Below are 19,874 nucleotides of genomic sequence, written 5' to 3' on the forward strand. Positions count from 1 at the left end.
AACTGGCAAAAAAGAAATTTATGGCACAAATTGACTAAAAAAGGGGGGGAGGGGGAATCAGTTGAGAGGAAACATCCTGAGACACTACGGTGTTATGAATTTGGTAACGGAAGGAAGTGTAGACAGTAAATACTGTGGAGGTAGTCCAAGATGTGGGTACAGTAAGTAAATGAGGCTGAATGTAGGTTGCACATATTATGCAGAGATGAAGAGGCTTGCCAAAATAGATTAGCATGACAAGCTGTATCAAACCATTCTTAAGAATGAAAGCCACGAGGACAATAACAACAAAAGTGGTAAAACACAGGGGAGCTATACATCTTAGGGTACTTTACACTGTATTATAAAAATACACCATTTGAAAGCAAATCTGAATCTGTGAAAGATAAATGTTTTGTTTTGTGATGCATATTTTTGGAATAGAAAAAGAGAGTCTGACTTGTTTGCACATTTTGTTAATGAAGTTTTACTTACTTTTTGTTTTGTTGCTCTACTTGTGTGTAGATTTTTATGGACTCTTAATCCTTCATGTGAAGAAATATTGCCAATGAATTCATGTATTAAGAAGGATATATTTTCATTTCTGCCTTCATATTTACTTTTGTAGAGATTTTCACCCTGCAGTCTACGTTCCATTCGTAAAGTCCTCCAAGCTAAATCTGGCCGTTGTTTCTCTGAGCCAGAGGAATCATTTTGCGGAAATTTAAGAGTGGAAGGAGATGAAGAATGTGATGCTGGTCTCCTGGGCACAGAAGATAATGATGCCTGTTGTGATAAAAATTGCAAGCTCCGTCGTAATCAGGGAGCAGTTTGCAGGTTTGTGTTATACAAACAAATATTTCTAACCCCAGCTTCATTGGCCTTGTTAACAGGCAGTTGAAACATGCATTTGTATTACAACACATGAAACATTATGCGGCAAATCACAGAGGAACAGTGCTACAGAAAAGAAACACCACAAAAAAGCATGAAATAGTATGAATTCCTTACAGTTCTCTCGCCATCTAATTCTCTGCATATTTCAATTCATAAATTATCTTACGTTGAACGCTTTTTCGTTTTCCATGTTTCTGTTGTGGTGGAAGGAACTGGTCCCAAAACTGTATTTCTTCATTGTATTACAGAAAACAATTCACCCTGCAGTTAGCTTATGTCTTTATTTTCATACTGGTTTTATATCATTATAAGTACACACTCTGTGCAAACAATTCATTTGAATTTACATCACTTGTACAGCCTGAAATGAAAGAAATGAATTGCGTGCGTTGAGAATGAGGTTATAATGCATTGAAGCCGAAGTATGAATAAATATAATCTGGAAACTGTAGGGTGAAGATTTTTATCTTTATACATTCATTTATTTTCTTACCAATAACATTTTGCTACACTAGCTGTCAATGGATGGATAAAAATATCACTTTATTTTGCTTTCATGTCTACAGTTTCAGCTGTGAAGCCATTCACAAATGGTTGCATAGTATAACATATCAAAATGTATTTTTTTAAATTGTGGTCAAAGACTATGAATAAATAGTCTGAAAATGGGTGCTCTTGGATAAGAGAGTGACTGCACAGCCATAACTATGCAGTAATGTAAGCAAAACAAGCAGATATTTTTACACATTCAGTGACAGCCAGTGTAGTAGAACATTATTATTTAGGCAATTTGTGGTGGCCGGAGACCCTGTTGCAACTAAAACATTCATTTGTTGTTTACTTATATGCTCAGTGACAAGAATTCGCCTTGCTGCCAAAACTGCCAGTACATGCCTGTCGCAGTCAAGTGTCGTGATGCACAGTACGCCACATGTGAGCAAGAGTCGCGCTGCACAGGAACATCATCTGAATGTCCTCGTAGTCCTCCTATGGAGGATGGTACTGGTTGCCTCGAAAGGGGCCAGTGTCGTCGTGGAAAGTGTGTTCCATACTGTGAAACTCAGGGCCTCCAAAGCTGTATGTGTGACACAAGTGAGTCACTATTCATACTCATTATATTCACAGGCATTTTGCAGTATTGATTCACTGCCATCTTGAAGTATTCACACACTACTTATTAAGCACATTTCTCTCTCTCTCTCTCTCTCTCTCTCTCTCTCTCTCTCTCTCTCTCTCTATCTATCTATCTATCTATCTATCTATCTACCTCTATCTATCTTTCGTGCTGTGTAGTAGTGTTACACAGGGTGTATCACAATTAACAAAAACTGAGACAGGTGAGAGTATACAATAACTACTAACATTCTATTAAACATTGGTCAGTACACAAGTTATTTGTGATGTGTGATTACTAGACACAGGAAAAAAATGTTTTATTTTATGACCAAATTTGGTGCTATTTTTTGCCACATTTTGTGGTGTTCTGTGCCACATTCAGCTTTATTTTTTCCTAAGTTTAGCATTATTTTTTGCCAAATGTAATGTTCATTTTTGCCAAATTTAGTATTATTTTTTGCCAAATGTGGTGTTATTTCTTGCCAAATGTGGTGTTATTTTTTGCCGAATGTGGTGTTATTTTTTGTCAAATGTGGTGTTATTTCTTGCCAAATGTAGTGTTATCTTCTGCCAAATTCGGTATTGCCAAATTCAGTGTTATTTGTTTGCCATTTTTGCTTCTATTATTTTATTTTTCAGTTGTGTCAATTTTCACTACTAATAATGATGCACCTGTATATAGAGTACTTGGGAACCTAAAATATGTTTTCATATTGTGATATTGTGTCATCTCATCGTCATCTCTCTAGAGTATAAAACCGCAAAACCTCTTTCTTTCAGTTGGAGATGCCTGTAAACGATGCTGTCGTATGAATCTGAATGACACTTGTTTTCCTGTGGATCCAATGGATATTCTTCCAGATGGAACACCTTGTATTCAGGGATTCTGCAACAAGGTGCGATATGATTTTCATTAAATAACATTGCTTATTCACAAACCAGAATTAAATTTTTATTGCTGAATGTGCTGAAGTGAAAGGAACTAAAACAAGTAGAAAGATTGACATGTTTGGTAAACCAGATAAAGAGGCAATAGTGTCATAGCTCTGAACCAGAACTTGTAGAGGAACTGTGGCTCAAGTTTAAAAGAACAACGTTGACACTAAACACATGATCAATATATATCTAGTAGGACAGTTCATTCTAGGGATGAATAATACAGGTATTAGTGTCATTGTCATTGAAAAACAGCTGAAATTCCTGAAACTGGCTATGGCCCCATAGACCCTTGCCAGATCGTATACAGAATTAGTTCCTTTATTAAATAAAATATACTGTAGATCCTGTGACACTGTGCCCCGTGGTTGGAAGAAAATGTAGGACAAACCCTTCTGTAGTAAGTGTTGCAAAAGTGATCTACAGAACTTCTGTCCAATAGCATTGTAAATTTTAGAACATCAGAAGGTATCTGTAATAGAATGACTCTTTGAAGCTGACCAGCATAACTTCTGAAACCAGCATTCATGGGAAACCTAACTTGTGTTTTTTCTCATGTGACATCCTGAAAGCCATGGACCAAGGAAATTATGTGGATACATAATGTTTTGCAGATGATCGCTTTATCTGTAATAAAGCACAATTTGAAAAAACTGTGCATGAATAAGGTTGATAAATTGCTCAGACTATCATAAATGTACAATTGTACTCTTCACAAAATCCAAAGAAATAGTACTTTGCAGCTGTGACATCAGTGGATCACAATTGGTAGCAGTCAAGACAAATGAATGTCTGGGAGTGATAATTTTTGGTGTGAAAATAACGATCATACAGGCACAGTCAGAGTAGGTAAAGCAGATGGCAGACTTTGGTTGGTAGCATACTGGCAAATGTAATCTGTCTACAAAGCAAGTTGCTTACAGAACACTTGGACAATGCATCCAGGAAGATTGCTTAAATGAATGTTATCCATATATAAAGGATTAACAGGAGATATTGAACTGGTATGTAAATTTACAGCAAAATGGTAACATTTTTGTTTGATTAATGGGGAAGCATCATTGAAATACCACTAGGCTTGAAATGGCAGGCACCTGAAAATAGATGACAACTATTATATTTTAACTAAACTTCAGTCTTGATCACAACACTTATGTCTCAATAACATAGGTGACCGATTTCGGTTATATTTATATAACCATCTTCAGACCCATGGCTTCCATGGAGGATGGTAGGCGGAGCTCTCCTCAGCTGCTACGAAGTCAACTGAGTAGAGTTCCGCCTACCATCCTCCAAGGAAGCCATGGGTCTGAAGATGGTTATATAAATATAACCGAAATCGGTCACCTATGTTATTGAGACATAAGTGTTGTGATCAAGACTGAACTTTAGTTAAAATATAATACTTTATTGATCACTGTTCCAAAAATGTTTACAAAAATGGTATAAAATGACAACTACTTCATGAAAGCCTACTTACAAAGTTTGTAGTACCAGAATTAAGTTAGGAATATAGAATACACTACTATGGCTATGTATTGCTCCCATAAGAGTCACGAAGATAGTCTTCGACTAACTACATTGTGCACAAAGGCATTTAAGCAGTAATTCTTCCTGCACTCCATACACACATGGAATGGAAAAAAATTCTAAGGTGTGGTAAAATAGGAAGTAGCATCTGCCATGCACTTCACGTGGTTTTGCAGGGCATGCATATAGATGTTGAAATATCTTTTTTGAACATTCTCTTTGTGTATGTTTTTGTAAATGGGTCCCTGAGAGTATAAGATTCAAAGTTTCCCATCTGGCAGTTTGAAGGACAGTATTTTGTAGGCAGAGGATACACTTATTTTTAACACAGTCCTTAAGTTTAATGTCTTCCGTTCAACAAATTTTCAGTGAGTAGATTTCATCCCTGGTTTTGGAGAGTCAGCAAAGTATTCTTTTATGGCTCCATAATCTTTTCACTGGACTCAAAATGTTTCCAGTCAAAAATTTATTCATATATGAAAACCAGTGAAAGTCATAGGATGCCAAGTTTGGTTGATATTCTAACAGTTAATACCCAAAACTTTGGAGCTTCCTACTGTCAAAACGTTTTTGTGGACAGATACAGTGTCCTGGTGAAATATGAGTTTCTCTTTCACGTTTTTTTTCACCTACTCATAGAGCAGACACTCTCCCCCTCTAACCCCAATACCTCTTGCTTCTACCCAACTCTCCCCCCCTCCCCCCAATACCTTGCTTCCACCCACTTCTTTGATTCATGTTTCATTTTTGATATTGATTGATTGGTATTTTCACAGTAGCAAATCTTTACGCAAACTCACTTGTTTTGTGCTCCTGAAATGTATTCAATCCAATGCCATATTGTGAACTTCTTTCGTGGCCTCTTTTTTTATTGAAATTTTGAGATATCCTTCACATGAATTTTAATCCTTTGCCAATTGTGGATTAATTTCGATTGGTGATTTGCCATTCATAACAAAGAAAGGTGTTTATGTCAGTAAGGTATTTCAAGCTATCCATTTGAACAAAACAGACAAAACATGACTATTTTAATAAGTTCTGTTCTGCAGGTCAAGTAGATAATTAACTCATATTATTTCCCAGCATATCCTAACATAACAAATGCTAACCCTGTACCAGGCAAAACTCATGCTAAGCCTCTGTCAGGCAAAATTCCACATTGCCCATCTATTTAGTAACTTGCATTTTACTCATTTAATACTGATGCAGTGTTGTGTGTTGCACTTTACACTGAGAAAACATTTTTTTTTTTTTTCAGGGTTTGTGTGAGAAGACCATTCAGGATGTCGTAGAAAGATTCTGGGATATAATAGAGGACATCAATATAAATAAAGTTTTATTATTCTTGCGTGATAACATAGTTGGCACGGTCATCTTAATAACTGCACTTATATGGGTTCCTGCAAGTTGTGTTGTGAGCTACGTAGATCGTCGTCGTAGGATCAGGGATGACGAACGTTTTGAATGGAGACGCAGTAGTGAATTTTTTAGAGATGACAGTTATCGTGTTATTCATATGAGAATCACAAAGCAGAAGAATGGACCACAGCATCATATTCCCACATCACTTCAATAAGCTAAAGATAAGATGTGTGAAAATGTGGTGGTTCTTCCCCATTGTTGCATTTTGGATTTGTACTGAAGTAATGTAGACACATTTTTGTAAGCCTCAAGTTCATAAATATATTTATTGAGAACAAACAGCGACATTCTTTTCTAATACCAAGTGAGATGATGGAGTGGTTAAGGCACAGAATTCATTAGAGGAAAGTAGGTATAACTCCAACAAGGTAAGTCCCTGCTCTTTTCTCTCCATTTGAGCTGTTGCCTCATCTGTAGCGGATACACAGTTTTGTATTTTTCTTTTATAAATGCTGTCCTGTTGCTAATAACCTAGATGTTGATAATGCATCAGACACTAGTATTGCTGTTTCAGAATTTAAAGCAATCCATTTCACATGCAACTAAGAACACTTTGAAATTATAATAAAAATTGGCCTTGTGCGAGTAGATCGCGTGCACTGAGGATTCCATACAAACTTAATTATGTATATAGACAGTTCATCCATTTCGGGAATTGAGAGTCTCGACTAGTTTTGCCTGTTATCGAAATTTATACTGGCAAGATATGAGCCTTTGGGATTCCACGACCTTCGAGAATGTTTTAATTTCAAGTTTGAAGTTGGATTATAAATAACAAAGGAAATATTTTTCTTGTGTGACAAACGTACCAATTTATTTCGCTCTTCATTGCAGCTGCACAGCTTTCGGTAGGGCGTCAGTTGTAGTTATAATGGGCCAGTGACAAAGATTTCAATAAAAGGAAGGTGAAACCCAAATCCTGGATTCGAAAATAGATTTTGTGCAAGGATGTATCAGGGGCCACAAACAATTTTGTGAAAGAAATAAGTCGAAAAGGAAAATTTTGTCTGATATGGCAAACTAACCAACAGTAGACATGCAAATATCATCTGCAGACATGCCACTCTTCCAAGGTTTTAGAACCGTACTGTATTCGTTGATGTAGGCATTTTGAATACCTAATCTGTAGTTTCACAGTTGCATAACACAGAATTTGTGGTGTTTTATGTGAAGTAAATGATAGCTCCCAGTGCAACTACAAATGCCACAAGCTGCTGCATCACATTACTAAATCCTTGGAGAGTTGCAAAGCAGCAGAAACAAGCAATGCAGAGTTTAGCAGTGCCCCACCACACCATCTGAGCTTTAACCAAGCGACCAAAGAAAAGTCAGAACTGGAAGACCAATAGGAAAGCTCTACGATTCACTCCTATATATGTTTTTATTCATTTCCTTACTAAAGTTGTTTTTTGGTGTATTGAAGAATTATCATAAACATGTCACCTTTGGTAGAATTTCTTATAATCAAATATCAGTCAATGATGCATCAACGATTAATCATCAGGAGGTCCTAACATGAAGAATACCTTCGTTATGAACCTATACTTTACACTATAGCCATGTGACTACAGATGTCATTTTACCGTGGAAAAGGAAACAGGTTCACGGCCTGTTGTATGCCCCCCCCCCCCCTCTCACCTTCGCATTTGTGGCTGATTAGGTGACCAGCAGTGATATTTGAACTCTTCTTTTCACAAACATTTGACCTCCCTTCCCCACCTCCTCCCCCCACCCCAACTATGTCATGATTTCAGTGGGTGTTCTTAGGCAGGAAGCTAAGAATACAGCTTAAATTACCACGAGTGAGGGAGCTGGAAGAGAAGAGAGTGCCTAAAAGTAGACCCCCAATTTCATTTTTTATTTTTAAAATAGAAAATAATAAATTATTCTTTAAAAGCATGTACCATTTATATTGTTATGCTCCATATACATTTTAGTAACAGAAAATACAATGAAAAGCTGTTATGAAAAAATTATTTTCACAGAGAACTTTACAATTAGCAAGATTCAAAAATAGCTGCCAAAATTGGACTTCTTGTAAAAATAATGAAAAATACTAAAAAATTAGGAAAATGTATTACATTAGAGAGAACATAATATAGTTTCAAAGGACATATAATATCTTCTTGAAGGTTATGGAATTTCCCTGTGTTCTCTTTGCTGAATCCAAGAGCTCTGCTATAAAGGATCTTCAAAAAGAAGCGAGCTGGACGCAAAATTACAGAAACCAGTACCTGTATGTTAGAAGCATTGACCCTGGCTGTTGAGACACTTGTCCCACTGTGACACAAGGTGGTGAATGGATGTCTCATAAAATTTCCGGGGCTGCAATGTTAACCAGTTCCGCACATACAGTTGGAAGTCGTCACCTGAGGTGAATCGTTTGCCCCTCTGCTGATGTTCTTCTTTGACCAAGATGGCCCCCTTCTGATTTACTTCCTACAGCTCAAGACAACAGTGAATGCCCAGCATTACTCGCAGACCTTGACCACTCTTCACCAAGTCATCGAATCAAAATGACCAGGCAATCTCACCCGTGAGGTCATTCTGTTGCACGACAATGCAAAGCCTCATACGGCCAACACAGTTGCGGCACTCCTGCAGAAATTCAAATGGGAGGTTCTCGGTCACCCTCCATATAGTCCGGACCTCTATCCCTGTGATTACGCCATTTTTGGTTCCCTAAAAAAGGCTCTGAGAGGTAAACGATTCACCTTGGACGACAACGTTCAGCTATACATGCGGATCTGGTTAACATCGCGTCCCTGAGAATTTTATAAGACAGCCATTCACTGCCTTGTGTCACAGTGGGACAAGTGTCTCAACAGTCAGGGTCGATACTTCTAACATACAGGTACTGGTTTCTGTAATTTTGCCTCCGGCTTGTTTCTTCTTGAACAGCTCTTATATGTGAAGTTCCTGTAGACTATCTTTTTGAGAGTTTGGTTTTGTTGTGTTTAGGGGAAAGACTAACTCTCTCTGAAAGGAGGTTCATTATTATTCCTTTCTGCCAATTTTGCTGCCATTCTTCACAAGTCATTGTGAGTAAGCATGAAGGAAGAAGCTTCCATAGTAAGACAGTGCTAAACCAGCTGTTCTTCAAGATCTTTACCCAAAATTGTAGGTCTGTTTTGTTTTTACTGCATCCTCAGGTGTACTGTACTATATATTGGACACATACATAAAAGCTGTTTTTGAAACATTAAGCTGTTTACTGGCCTCCTTCAAATTTACCTGTTTTTGAACTTCTTCAATAGTTTTAGTGATTTCAGAAGGGCTGCACTTTCTTCAATCAACCCTCCCTAGTATCCTCTTGGAGTCAGCAAGAGAATAACAGTGTGCACTAATGCAGGCAGACTTTAAACATGACAAAGTAAGTGGTCCAGTTTAAACAATTCCAGTTTACATGACTGAAGCCTACGTTTTGTACAGAATACATTTTTAACTAAATATCTAAATCAAGGGGCTTGATTGTAACTATTAAACTTAAACCTTACTGTTCAAAAACACATACATGTTGAAATGTTTACCTACTAATATCTAGGATAAATTACGAAAAATGTAGGTAAGTGTAAAACTTTTTCACAGAAATCATGTGATGGCGAACTGAATAACAAGTGAAGTGAGTGATTCATACGTCTCACTACAGAGTGATAGAAACCTAAACTGCCACTTACACTCGGTCCCACTACAGTTCAGGAGAATGTCCATCCAAGAGACTATGGGGCCTATTTTATGGAGGGTTAGAATTTTCAGATGCTTACAAAACTATATTTTTGTATGTCACCAGTACTGATGTTTTGGATATGTAACATACTTCATAGCATATCAGCATTTGTGATTCATAGTTCTGCCAAAGAATACATCTCCCCTGAATTTCATTATGTATCAACTCAAATAATTGTGCATTTTTGAGAATTTTTGGAAGCATACCTTTGAGCAATTTGTAGTACGTTGGCATTTGTGATTTAGTTACTGTAGCAGATATTCTAACAAACATATTGTGTTACCTCCAGTTTTCCCTTACAGAGGTGTAGCTCTATAAATTATCTGCATTTATCGTAAATTAACTCTGTTTTCAAGTTTGATAACAACTATAATAAACCTCTAAATGTTTTAGGTCACTAGTAATTTTTATCACAGCTTTTTGTGTTGCCTTTATAGAAATCTCGTTTTGTGTATTTGTCTTTTGTGTATTTGCCTAAAACTTTTTAGCTCAACAGATTAAAACTTAACCAGTGGGCTTAATTTAAAGTGATTTGTTCACTGTCTTGTAATATGTTGCACCGGCCAAAATGCAGCCCCACTGTGAATGCTGGTCTCAAACATAGGATGAGTTGATTGATATTCACAAGCAGCTGGAAGTCGCCCTGACTACTGTCAAACAATTGGCAGCTGCTGCAAATCGGTTTGTTGGAATAGCTCCTGAGAGTCGTGTATTTGTGATACCAGTATCTTAGGTACCTCAGCTACTACCCTTTCCCATGGATTCTGTCCCTCTGCAGAAAGTACAGGATCTGTCATTACTCATCCCTTGACTGGAAGTGATGTGTCAATGGTAGATCTGGGCATCCTGTACAAGGTGGGCTGGTTGGTTGGTTGGTTGGTTGGTTGGTTGGTTGGTGTAAAAGAGGAGGGAGGGACGGACCAAACTGCTAGGTCATTGGTCCCTTGTCCCATTTAAAATAATTCCACAAGGGTGGGAGTAAAATAATCGAGACATACAAAATGCAACTGGAAGAAGGAGAAAACAACAAGTATGACAGAAGGGCAACAAACGCTAAAATGGACAAAATCAGACAAGACAACCACAGAGAGATGCAAGAAACATGTAGAAGAGTTCAAAACAAGAGAGCAGATTACCATGGCTGACTGACCATGAGAATAAAAAGGAGAAGCCAGCCACTCTGCAACATATTAAAATCTCCACCCTAAAAGGACCAGGGTGGAGGACACAGAGGAACAAAAGATATGCACTAAAACTTAGCTCAAATGGTAAAACCCACCCTCATGAATAAAACATAAAATTAAAGCTGCTGTTGAGGCATTGTCACCCAACACCAAAGATAGGGTGCTGGGAAAGTTAAAAGTCTGTCACAGAGTGGCTAAAAATGGGCAGTCCAGCAAGAGATGGATAACCGTCATTTGTGAGCCACAGTGACATCGAAGTGGGTCCTCATGACAGAGGAAGTAACCTTGCGTTAGCCACGTATGGCCAAAACGGAGCCGGCAGAGGACAACTGAGTCCCTGCGAGAGGACTGCATGGAAAACTTCCACACATTCGTAGTCTTCTTAATGACCTGCAGTTTGTTGTGCATACTGTTATGCCATTCCGTCTCCCAAAACCGTAAAACCCTGTGACATAAGACAGAGAGGAGGTCAGTTTTGGAGATGCCCATCTCCAGAAGCGATTTCCACATAGCCTGTTTGGCCAGCCTGTCGGCAAGTTTGTTGCCTGGGAGGGTACCACTGGTCGATAGCTTGGACGCTATTCAAGGAGTAAGTACACAGGAGAAATGACTTGCCAGAGCATGAGCGGACGTGCTCAAGAGCACGAGATATGGCTGCCAGCTCTGCAGTGAAAACACTGTAGCCATCTGGCAAGGAGTGCTGTTCAGTATGTCCTCCATGAACATACGCAAAGCCTACGTGACCATCAGCCATCTAGCCGTCGGTGTAAACCATTTCATGGCCCCGGTACATGTCGAGAATCAAGAGGAAGTGATAGCGGAGAGCCACAGGGTTAATGGAGTCCTTAGGGCCATGCAAAAGGTCCAGAAGAATCTGCGGCCTAGGTCTAAACCGTGGAGGTGTACATGAATGGACATTGACGAGAGGTGGTAATGGCAAGGACTCCAGTTCAGACAGAAGGGACCAGACACGAACTGCAATCATAAGCCCTGACCTGGTCTGCCGATGTGGGAGATGAACTGCCATGTTTGGGAAAAGGAGACAGTAATTTGGATGTGCAGGAGAATCATGAACATGTGCAACGTAACTGGCGACCAATTGTGCACGCATAACCTTCAGTGGAGGGACTCTAGCCTCCACCAGGACACTGGTCACCATACTTGTTCTAAAAGTTCCCATTGCTATGTGACCGCCACAGTGGTGCACTGGATCAAGTAAACACGACACTGAGGGTGCCGCTGAACCGTAAACCAGACTCCCATGGTCAAGGTGGGATTGAACAAGGGCTCTGTAGATCTGCAGCTGTGTAGAGCAATCTGCACCCCAGTTGGAGTTGCTCAGGCAGTGGAGGGCTCTGAGGTGCTGTCAGCACTTCCACTTAAGCTGACGAAGGTGAGATAGCCAAGTCAATTGGGCATTGAAAACCAGGCCTGAGAATCGATATGTCTCCACTACAAAGAGTGGATCATCATTAAGGTAAAGTTCTGGTTCTGGATGAACGTTGTGACACTGACAGAAATCCATGACACCCGACTTTGCGGCTGAAAACTGGAAGCCATGGGCTAGAGCCCATGACTACGTCTTGTGAATGGCTCCCTGTAGGTGCTGCTCAGCAACACCAGTACTGGAGGAGCAGTGTGAAATGGAGAAGTCATCCGCATACAGAGAAAATGAGACTGACAGCCCTACAGCTGCTGCTAGGCTATTAATAGTCACTAAAAATAGAGAGACACTCAATACGGAGCAATATGGAATGCCATTCTCCTGAACTTGGGGGGGAACAATGGGAGGCACCAACTTGGACACGGAAAGAATGGAGCGACAGGAAGTTTTGGATAAAAAATCGGGAGCGGGCCCGGGAGACCACACTCATACTATGTGGCAAGGATATGCTGTTGCCAGGTTGTGTTGTATGCTTTACGTAAGTAAGTAAAAAAAAGGGGGGGGGCGAGGCAACCAAATGCTGGCATCTGGAAAAGGCTGTTCGGACGGCAGACTCGAGGGACACAAATTATCAGTGGTAGAGTGACCCTGGCAGAAGCTGCCCTGACATGGAACCAATAGGCCACGTGACTCCAAGACCCAATCCAACCACTGACACACCATACGTTCCAGCAGCTTACAAAGAAAGTTGGTGAGGCTGATGGGCCGGTAGCTATCCACATCAAGCGGGTTTTGACTGGGTTTGAGCACCGTAATGATGGTGCTCTTCCGCCATTGCGATGGAACGATGCCATTGCACCATATCTAGTTGAAGATGATGAGGAGATGTCACTTGTAGTCAGACAAGAGATGCTTGATCATCTGTCTGCTGATTTGATCCAGCCCAGGAGCTGTGTCGGGACCACGTGCAAGGGTGCCGAGGAGCTCCCACTCTGTAAATGGGGCGTTATAGGGTTCACTGTGGCATGTAGTGAACGAGAGGACTTTCTTTTCCATTTGCCATTGAGGGTGCGAAAGGCTGGGGCGTAGTTCCCCAATGCAGAGGCTCGAGCGTAGTGCTCAGCAAAGTGCTCGGCAATTGCGTTTGCATCAGCAGATAACACGTCATTGATGTTAATGCCAGAGACTCCTGTTGGGGTCTGGTACCCAAAAAGACATCTGATCTTCGACCAGACTTGAGAAGGTGACTTATGGCACCCAATGGTTGATACATACCTCTCCCAACACTCCTGTTTCCATCATTTTATAAGTTGGCAAACGGGCATGGAGCCACTTAAAGGCTATTAGTTGCTCTAGTGAAGGGTACCACTTTTGTCGCTGTAGAGCTCGCCAATGCTCTTTAATTGCCTCAGCGATTTCCGGCGACCACCCAGGGACTGTATTTCGCTGGGGGCACCATCAAGAATGAGGGATCATGTTTTCCATACAGAAACGATTATTGTAGTGACCTGCTCAATGACAACATCAGTGGCACCATGTGTGGGAGATTCAGCGGGTAACAGCAGAGGTGAAGGCTTCCCAGTCTGCCTTGTTTAAAGCCCATCTGGGAAGGTGTCTGTGGGCATGACGTCGGGGGAGTGACAGGAAGATGTGTAACTGGCCACTACCACAAAGGTCATCATGTGCTCTCCAGTGGACAGATGGGAGAAGGCCATGACTGCAAACCGCGCGATCAATGGCTGAATATGTGCCATGTGCCACACTGAAATGTGTGGGGGCACCTGTATTTAAGAGGCACAGTCGAATTATGATGGTACATTTTCGATCACCCTACTTTGGCCAGAAACATGGTGCCACCCCATAAGGGGTTATGTATGTTATAATATCCCTAAAGTTGGAAAGGTTTAAGGAGCTGATCAGTCAGTGCAGCCAATACGTTCAGGGGTACTACACCATCTGGAGGAAGATACACATTGCAGACAGGTTTTTCCTGCATTGTCCTTATCTTGACAGCCACAACTTCAAGAGGGTTCTGAAGGGGCATAGGTTCAATACATACTGAGTTCAGGACATAGTCACAAATTCTACTGACACACTATTATAGTCGCTATGGTTCCTGTAATGTCCATTAGAGCCGTGGAGGGCAGGAGTCTGCATTGCTGGGAACCAGGTTTCCTGTAGGGCAATGCAGAAAGCAAATGTATAGCTTAACAGTTGCCATAGCTCAGCCAGGTGGTGTAAAAAACTGCTGCAATTCCACTGGAGGATTACGTGATCGTGAGACTGGGAAGGTACGAAACACTCAATGAGGCAGTCTACACCTCAAGGTCACCGGCTGCCACCAGATGAGTACCTCTGTGATCGACATCCACTGTGTCTGAGGGCCCAGCAAGATCTAGGTCCTCAGCGGACATCAGAATATCCACCTCATCCTCGGGCACAAAGCTTGTAGGTAGTGGTGGTGTGCCACAACAGTGTCGTGGTTCTTGGGGTTCTTTTTCTTTTTAGGTTTCTCACTGCTACAATTTGGGGGTGTATTTCTTAGCATTGAAGTTAGACCTTGACCGCTTAGAGACTGCTGGTGTTTGACCACCAGCAAGATATGATATACTGTTGTGGACTGGCAAGACAGCCAATCCACTAGGAGGAAGCCGAAAGGCACGCGTTTAAGCTCACGCAGGCTGGCATGAGGTCCGGAACAGGACACGGAAATGAGACTAGTAAAAAACGTACGTAGCTTCTGGAATTCTTAACTTTAATCCATAATTGGTGAACATCGCTCTTGACGGTACATGTTTTACAGCATCAATAGTAACTGGTAATGGCACCTTGCTAGGTCGTAGCAAATGACGTAGCTGAAGGCTATGCTAACTATCGTCTCGGCAAATGAGAGCGTAATTTGGCAGTGAACCATCGCTAGCAAAGTCGGCTGTACAACTTGGGCGAGTGCTAGGAAGTGTCTCTAGACCTGCCGTGTGGCGGCGCTCGGTCTGCAATCACTGATAGTGGCGACATGCTGGTCCGACGTATACTAATGGACCACGGCCGATTTAAAGGCTACCACCTAGCAAGTGTGGTGTCTGGCGGTGACACCACATATACTACATTTCACGGTGTGTCATCCGCCCTGATGCCACCCACTCCAACCAGGGGCTCTCCCCACGGGTGCCACCCAGCCACAACAAAGGCCACCTGGCAGGAATGCCATTTCCGGGAGTCCCGATGCCCCAGGGTGATGGGCATCTACTCCTTGACATATGTGGGGAGTGTACAGTGCAGGCATCAGCAGAGTGATTCCTGGGTGGTCAGCGGGCTACAACCAACAGGGTACATGGCAGCCCCACCACAATGGACTGGCTACCGTGCTGGATATCAGGCACAGACAAACTAAGAAGTCCATTATCGTCATCAGTGCAGAAAGTGATACTGCACAGGGGATAGAGGAAAACACACCTAGGAGGGTGACTTCACCCAACAGCTGGAGAATGAGTGGAAGTGCAGATCCATGTCGATGAAGGATGTGAGAGGTCTCAGTGTATGATGGACAGTATGCACCATGTAAGGCGCCCTTCCCCAATGGGCTCACTCTTCGGGAAAATTTTGAAAAATGGAGGTCAAACCGTACAGAGGACCATCACATAAAGGCCGAAACATGAGAGACTCCTTTTAGTCGCCTCTTACGACAGGCCGGAATACCTCAGGCCGATTCCAATCCCCAGACCTGCAGGGGGGGGGGGGGGGGGGGGCAAGGTGGACGGGGACAAGGGAGGAGTCAGGATATTGCACTGATCCCCCAATCAACAAGTTTGAGATGTTGTCTTGCACTGAAGGTGAAACTGAGCCAGTGGGACTAACTTCACATGATTTGGGGAAACCTGTTTCGTCCAGTGTCAAGTGGAGGCAAACGCAGAAAGGTAGGGGTCTGTTAATCACCACATTCAAACATACAGTGAATGATGGTACCTTATAGTGGAATGGCAGAAAGAGGCAGTAAAGGACACTAGGTGCACTCAGTGTATGTGTGCCTGGGTGCCTCTTTCAACATGCTGAAGAGGCTAGTCTGACAGGAGGGAACAGGTTGCAACCAACTGCAGATTGTAGCACACGTTGGCACAAATGATGCTTGTTGTCTCGGATCTGAGGTCATTCTGGGGACTGGAAGAGAAGATTGAGAAGACCAGCCTTGCACTTGGAGTTTCAATGAAGCTCATAAGCTGCAGCATTGTCCCCAGACCTGATTGCAGCTCTCTGGTTCTGTGTCAAGCGGAAGGACTGTACCAGAGACTTCGAAGGTTCTGTGACAAGCCAGGCTGTGACTTTTTGGACTTGCACCATAGGATAGAGAACTATATGGTCCCCCTAAATGGATCAGACGTGTACTACACTCCAGAGGGGCTACTGAGTTAGCTGACTGTGTGTGGGGTGCAAACAATGTTTTTTTTTTTTTTTTTTTTTTTTTTTTTTTTTTTTTTTTTTTTTTTTTTTTTTTTAGATTAGGCGAATTTTTATCCAATCCAGATAATGATTAAGGTAGGAAACCCAGAAGTAACAGTGTAAAATTGAAAGAAGTGCTTCCCATGGGTGAGAGTATTAAAATCCTAATTGTAAACTGCCAAACGATTTGCAACGAAGTGCCAGAGTTTGAAGTCCACAGCTCATGGTCTCACGGTAGTGTTCTCACTTCCCAAGCTTGGGGTCTTGGGTTTGATTCCCTGCAGGGTCATAGATTTTCACCTGCCCTGAGATGATTGGGTGTTGTGTTGTCTTCATCATCATTCATCCCCATTATGGTCCGAGGAAGGCAATGACAAACAACCTCCATTAGGCGGCGCAGGTCTCCTGCATTGTTCCCCTACGCTCTGTCAAGAAGCGTGGGACTTCATTTCCATTTTCCATGAAATGGGGAACTTAATACTAGGCACAGAAAGCTGGCTGAAACCTGAAACTGAAAGCAGTTGAACTTTTTGGGTAAATTTAAGTGTATATCGAAAGGAAAGGCAACTGGGAAATGGAGGTGGTGTAGTTGTCGCAGTAGACAAACTCAAATCCATAGAAATAGAAGCTGCATGTAAGATAGTTTGGGCAAGACTCAGTATCATGGGTAGGTATAAAATGACAACTAGATCCTTCTATTGCCCGCCAGATTCATCTCCTGATGTAACCGAAAACTTCAGAGGAAACCTCACTTCACTTGTATTGTATTGTATATTTATTGGTCCTGTGAATCATACATTTTACAGGGGTACATAATGATATAGGACAAGTCAAATAGTTTGCAATAAAGTTTAACAGAAAAAATGTTTAATGGTTTCCAGTATATAGCAGTATAAGTCTAACATATGGGAATAACATTTCACAAATACACAAATAAATTTTACACATACACATTTCTTACTTTGGGCCTTGTTTATACAGACACTCACATATATGTAATAGACCATGTATAATACACAGATAAATCTACATGTACAAATTTCTTATTTTGGCCTTAATTGTATAAACTATTTAAATTTTTCACATATTTACAATCTAGACAAAAATTCATCATCACTATAGTAGCAGTTCTGTAGCAAGTGGTCACTCACTGCAGTTTTGAATTTATGCATGCCAGTTATTGCCTTAATTTTTTTAGGTAGTTTGTTATACAGTATTTTTCCTGCTTGCATGGGTCCTTTTTGTTTTAGTGTTGTATGTGAAAATTGCATATGTAAATCTTGATTATTCCTTGTGTTGTATGAATGGATGTTTTGGTTTTTTCGGAGCAATCTTGTTATTTTCATCTAATCCTTATAAACATTATTGTTTCTAGGATACATACACATGGTAATGGAAGAATATGAAGCTTTTTAAATGATGGTTTGCATTAAGATCGAGCTGCTGTGCCTACCATGGCACTTATAATTCTTTTTTGTGCAATAAAAGAGCTTTGCTGGGTGGTGAATTTCCCCAGCAAATTAAACCATATCTTAGTAGCAATTCTGCTTGGGCATATTACACATTTTTATGACTTGCATTCATGTGAATCCGGCAAGAATTTTTATAGTACAATAAATGGTATTTAATTTACTACACAGGTGTTGTGTGTATTTCTGCCATCTTAGGTCATCCTGGATCCAAACTCCCAGAAATTTGGTGCTATTTACAATTTCCCTGTTTAATGTATGTAAGTCCCCCAATCATACTGTAATCATCAGTAGAGACTTTAATCACCCCTTAATCAATTTCGAAAATTACAGTTTTGTTAGTGGTGAGTCTGATAAGACATCCTACGGAGATGCAGAGTCGTGATAGGAACAACAAAAAGATTTACACATTTATAGCTTTTGGCCATTGAGGCATTTGTCAGCAGTAGACACACATACACACTCACACAAATGCAACTTGCACACATGTCTGCAGTCTCGGACAAGTGAAACCACACTGCGAGCAGCAGCACCAGTGCATGATAGGAGTGGCGACTGGGTGGGGGTAACGAGAAGGCTGGGGCAGGGCGGAGGAGGGATAATATGGTGATGGTAGCGGACAGTGAAGTGCTGCAGTTTAGACGGATGGGAGGAGAGAAGGTGGGGAGGGGGTAAGTAGTGGAAAGGAGAGAAATGAAAAGAAATTAAAAGACTGGGTGTGGTGGTTAAATGAAGGCTGTGTAGTGCTGGAATGGGAACAGGGAGGGGGCTGAATGGGTGAGGACAGTGACTAACAAATGTTGAGGCCAGGAGGGTTACGGGAATGTAGTATGTATTGCAGGGTAAGTTCCCACCTGTGCAATTCAGAAAAGCTGATGTTGGTGGGAAGGATCCATATGGCACAGGCTGAGAAGCAGTCATTGAGATGAGGGATATCATGTTTGGCAGCATGTTCAGCAACAGGGTGTTCCACTTGTTTCTTGGACACAGTTTGTCGGTGGCCCTTCATGCGTATAGACAGCTTGTTGGTTGTCATGCCTACATAGAATGCAGCACAGTCATTGCAACTTAGCTTGTTAATCACATGAATGGTTTCACAGGTAGCCCTGCCTTTGGTGGGATAGGTGATATTAGTGACCAGACTGGAATAGGTGGTGGTAGGAGGATGTATGGGTCAGGTCTTTCATCTAGGTCTATTACAGGGGTATGAGCCAGGAGGTAAGGGATTGGGAGCAGGGGTTGTGTAAGGATGGATGAGAGTATTCTGTAAGTTTGGTGGGCGGCGGAATATCACGGTAGGAGGGGTGGGAAGGGTAGTGGGCAGAACATTTCTCATTCCAGGGCACGACGAGAGGTAATTGAAACTCTGGCGGAGAACATAATTCAGTTGCTCCAGTCCTGGATGGTACTGAGTTATGAGAGGAATGCTCCTCTGTGGCCGGACTGTGGGACTTTGGGAGGTGGTGAGAGACTGGAAAGATAAAGCCCGGGAGATCTGTTTTTGTACAATGTTGGGAGGATAATTACAGTCAGTGAAGGCTTCAGTGAGACCCTTGGTATATTTTGAGAGGGACTGCTCATCACTGCAGATGCAATGACCATGGGTGGCTAGGCTGTACCGAAGGGACTTCTTAGTATGGAATGGGTGGCAGCTATCAAAGTGGACGTATTGCTGGTGGTTAGTATGTTTGATATGGACGGAGGTACTGATGTAGCCATGTCTGAGGTGGAGGTCAACATCTAGGAAGGTGGCTTGTTGGATTGAGTAGGACCAGGTGAAGGAAATGGGAGAGAAG

The 19,874-nt window shown here is 41.6% G+C and overlaps 1 protein-coding gene across 2 annotated transcripts in view; it reads left to right on the forward strand.

The window, feature by feature from the left end:
• LOC126481470 (ADAM 17-like protease) overlaps positions 1-6,159 on the forward strand; it is a 147,681-nt gene extending 141,522 nt beyond the window's left edge. For both annotated transcript variants that reach the window (XM_050105247.1, XM_050105248.1), the window contains 4 exons: positions 608-816; positions 1,730-1,968; positions 2,773-2,888; positions 5,717-6,159. In XM_050105247.1, coding sequence (XP_049961204.1) covers positions 608-816; positions 1,730-1,968; positions 2,773-2,888; positions 5,717-6,034 — 882 coding nt within the window. In that variant the 3' untranslated portion in view covers positions 6,035-6,159. The remainder of the gene's footprint in view (positions 1-607; positions 817-1,729; positions 1,969-2,772; positions 2,889-5,716) is intronic.
• The last annotated feature ends 13,715 nt before the right edge of the window (positions 6,160-19,874 follow it).

The sequence above is a fragment of the Schistocerca serialis genome, chromosome 5 (assembly GCF_023864345.2).
Source record: "Schistocerca serialis cubense isolate TAMUIC-IGC-003099 chromosome 5, iqSchSeri2.2, whole genome shotgun sequence".
Lineage (NCBI taxonomy): Eukaryota > Metazoa > Arthropoda > Insecta > Orthoptera > Acrididae > Schistocerca > Schistocerca serialis.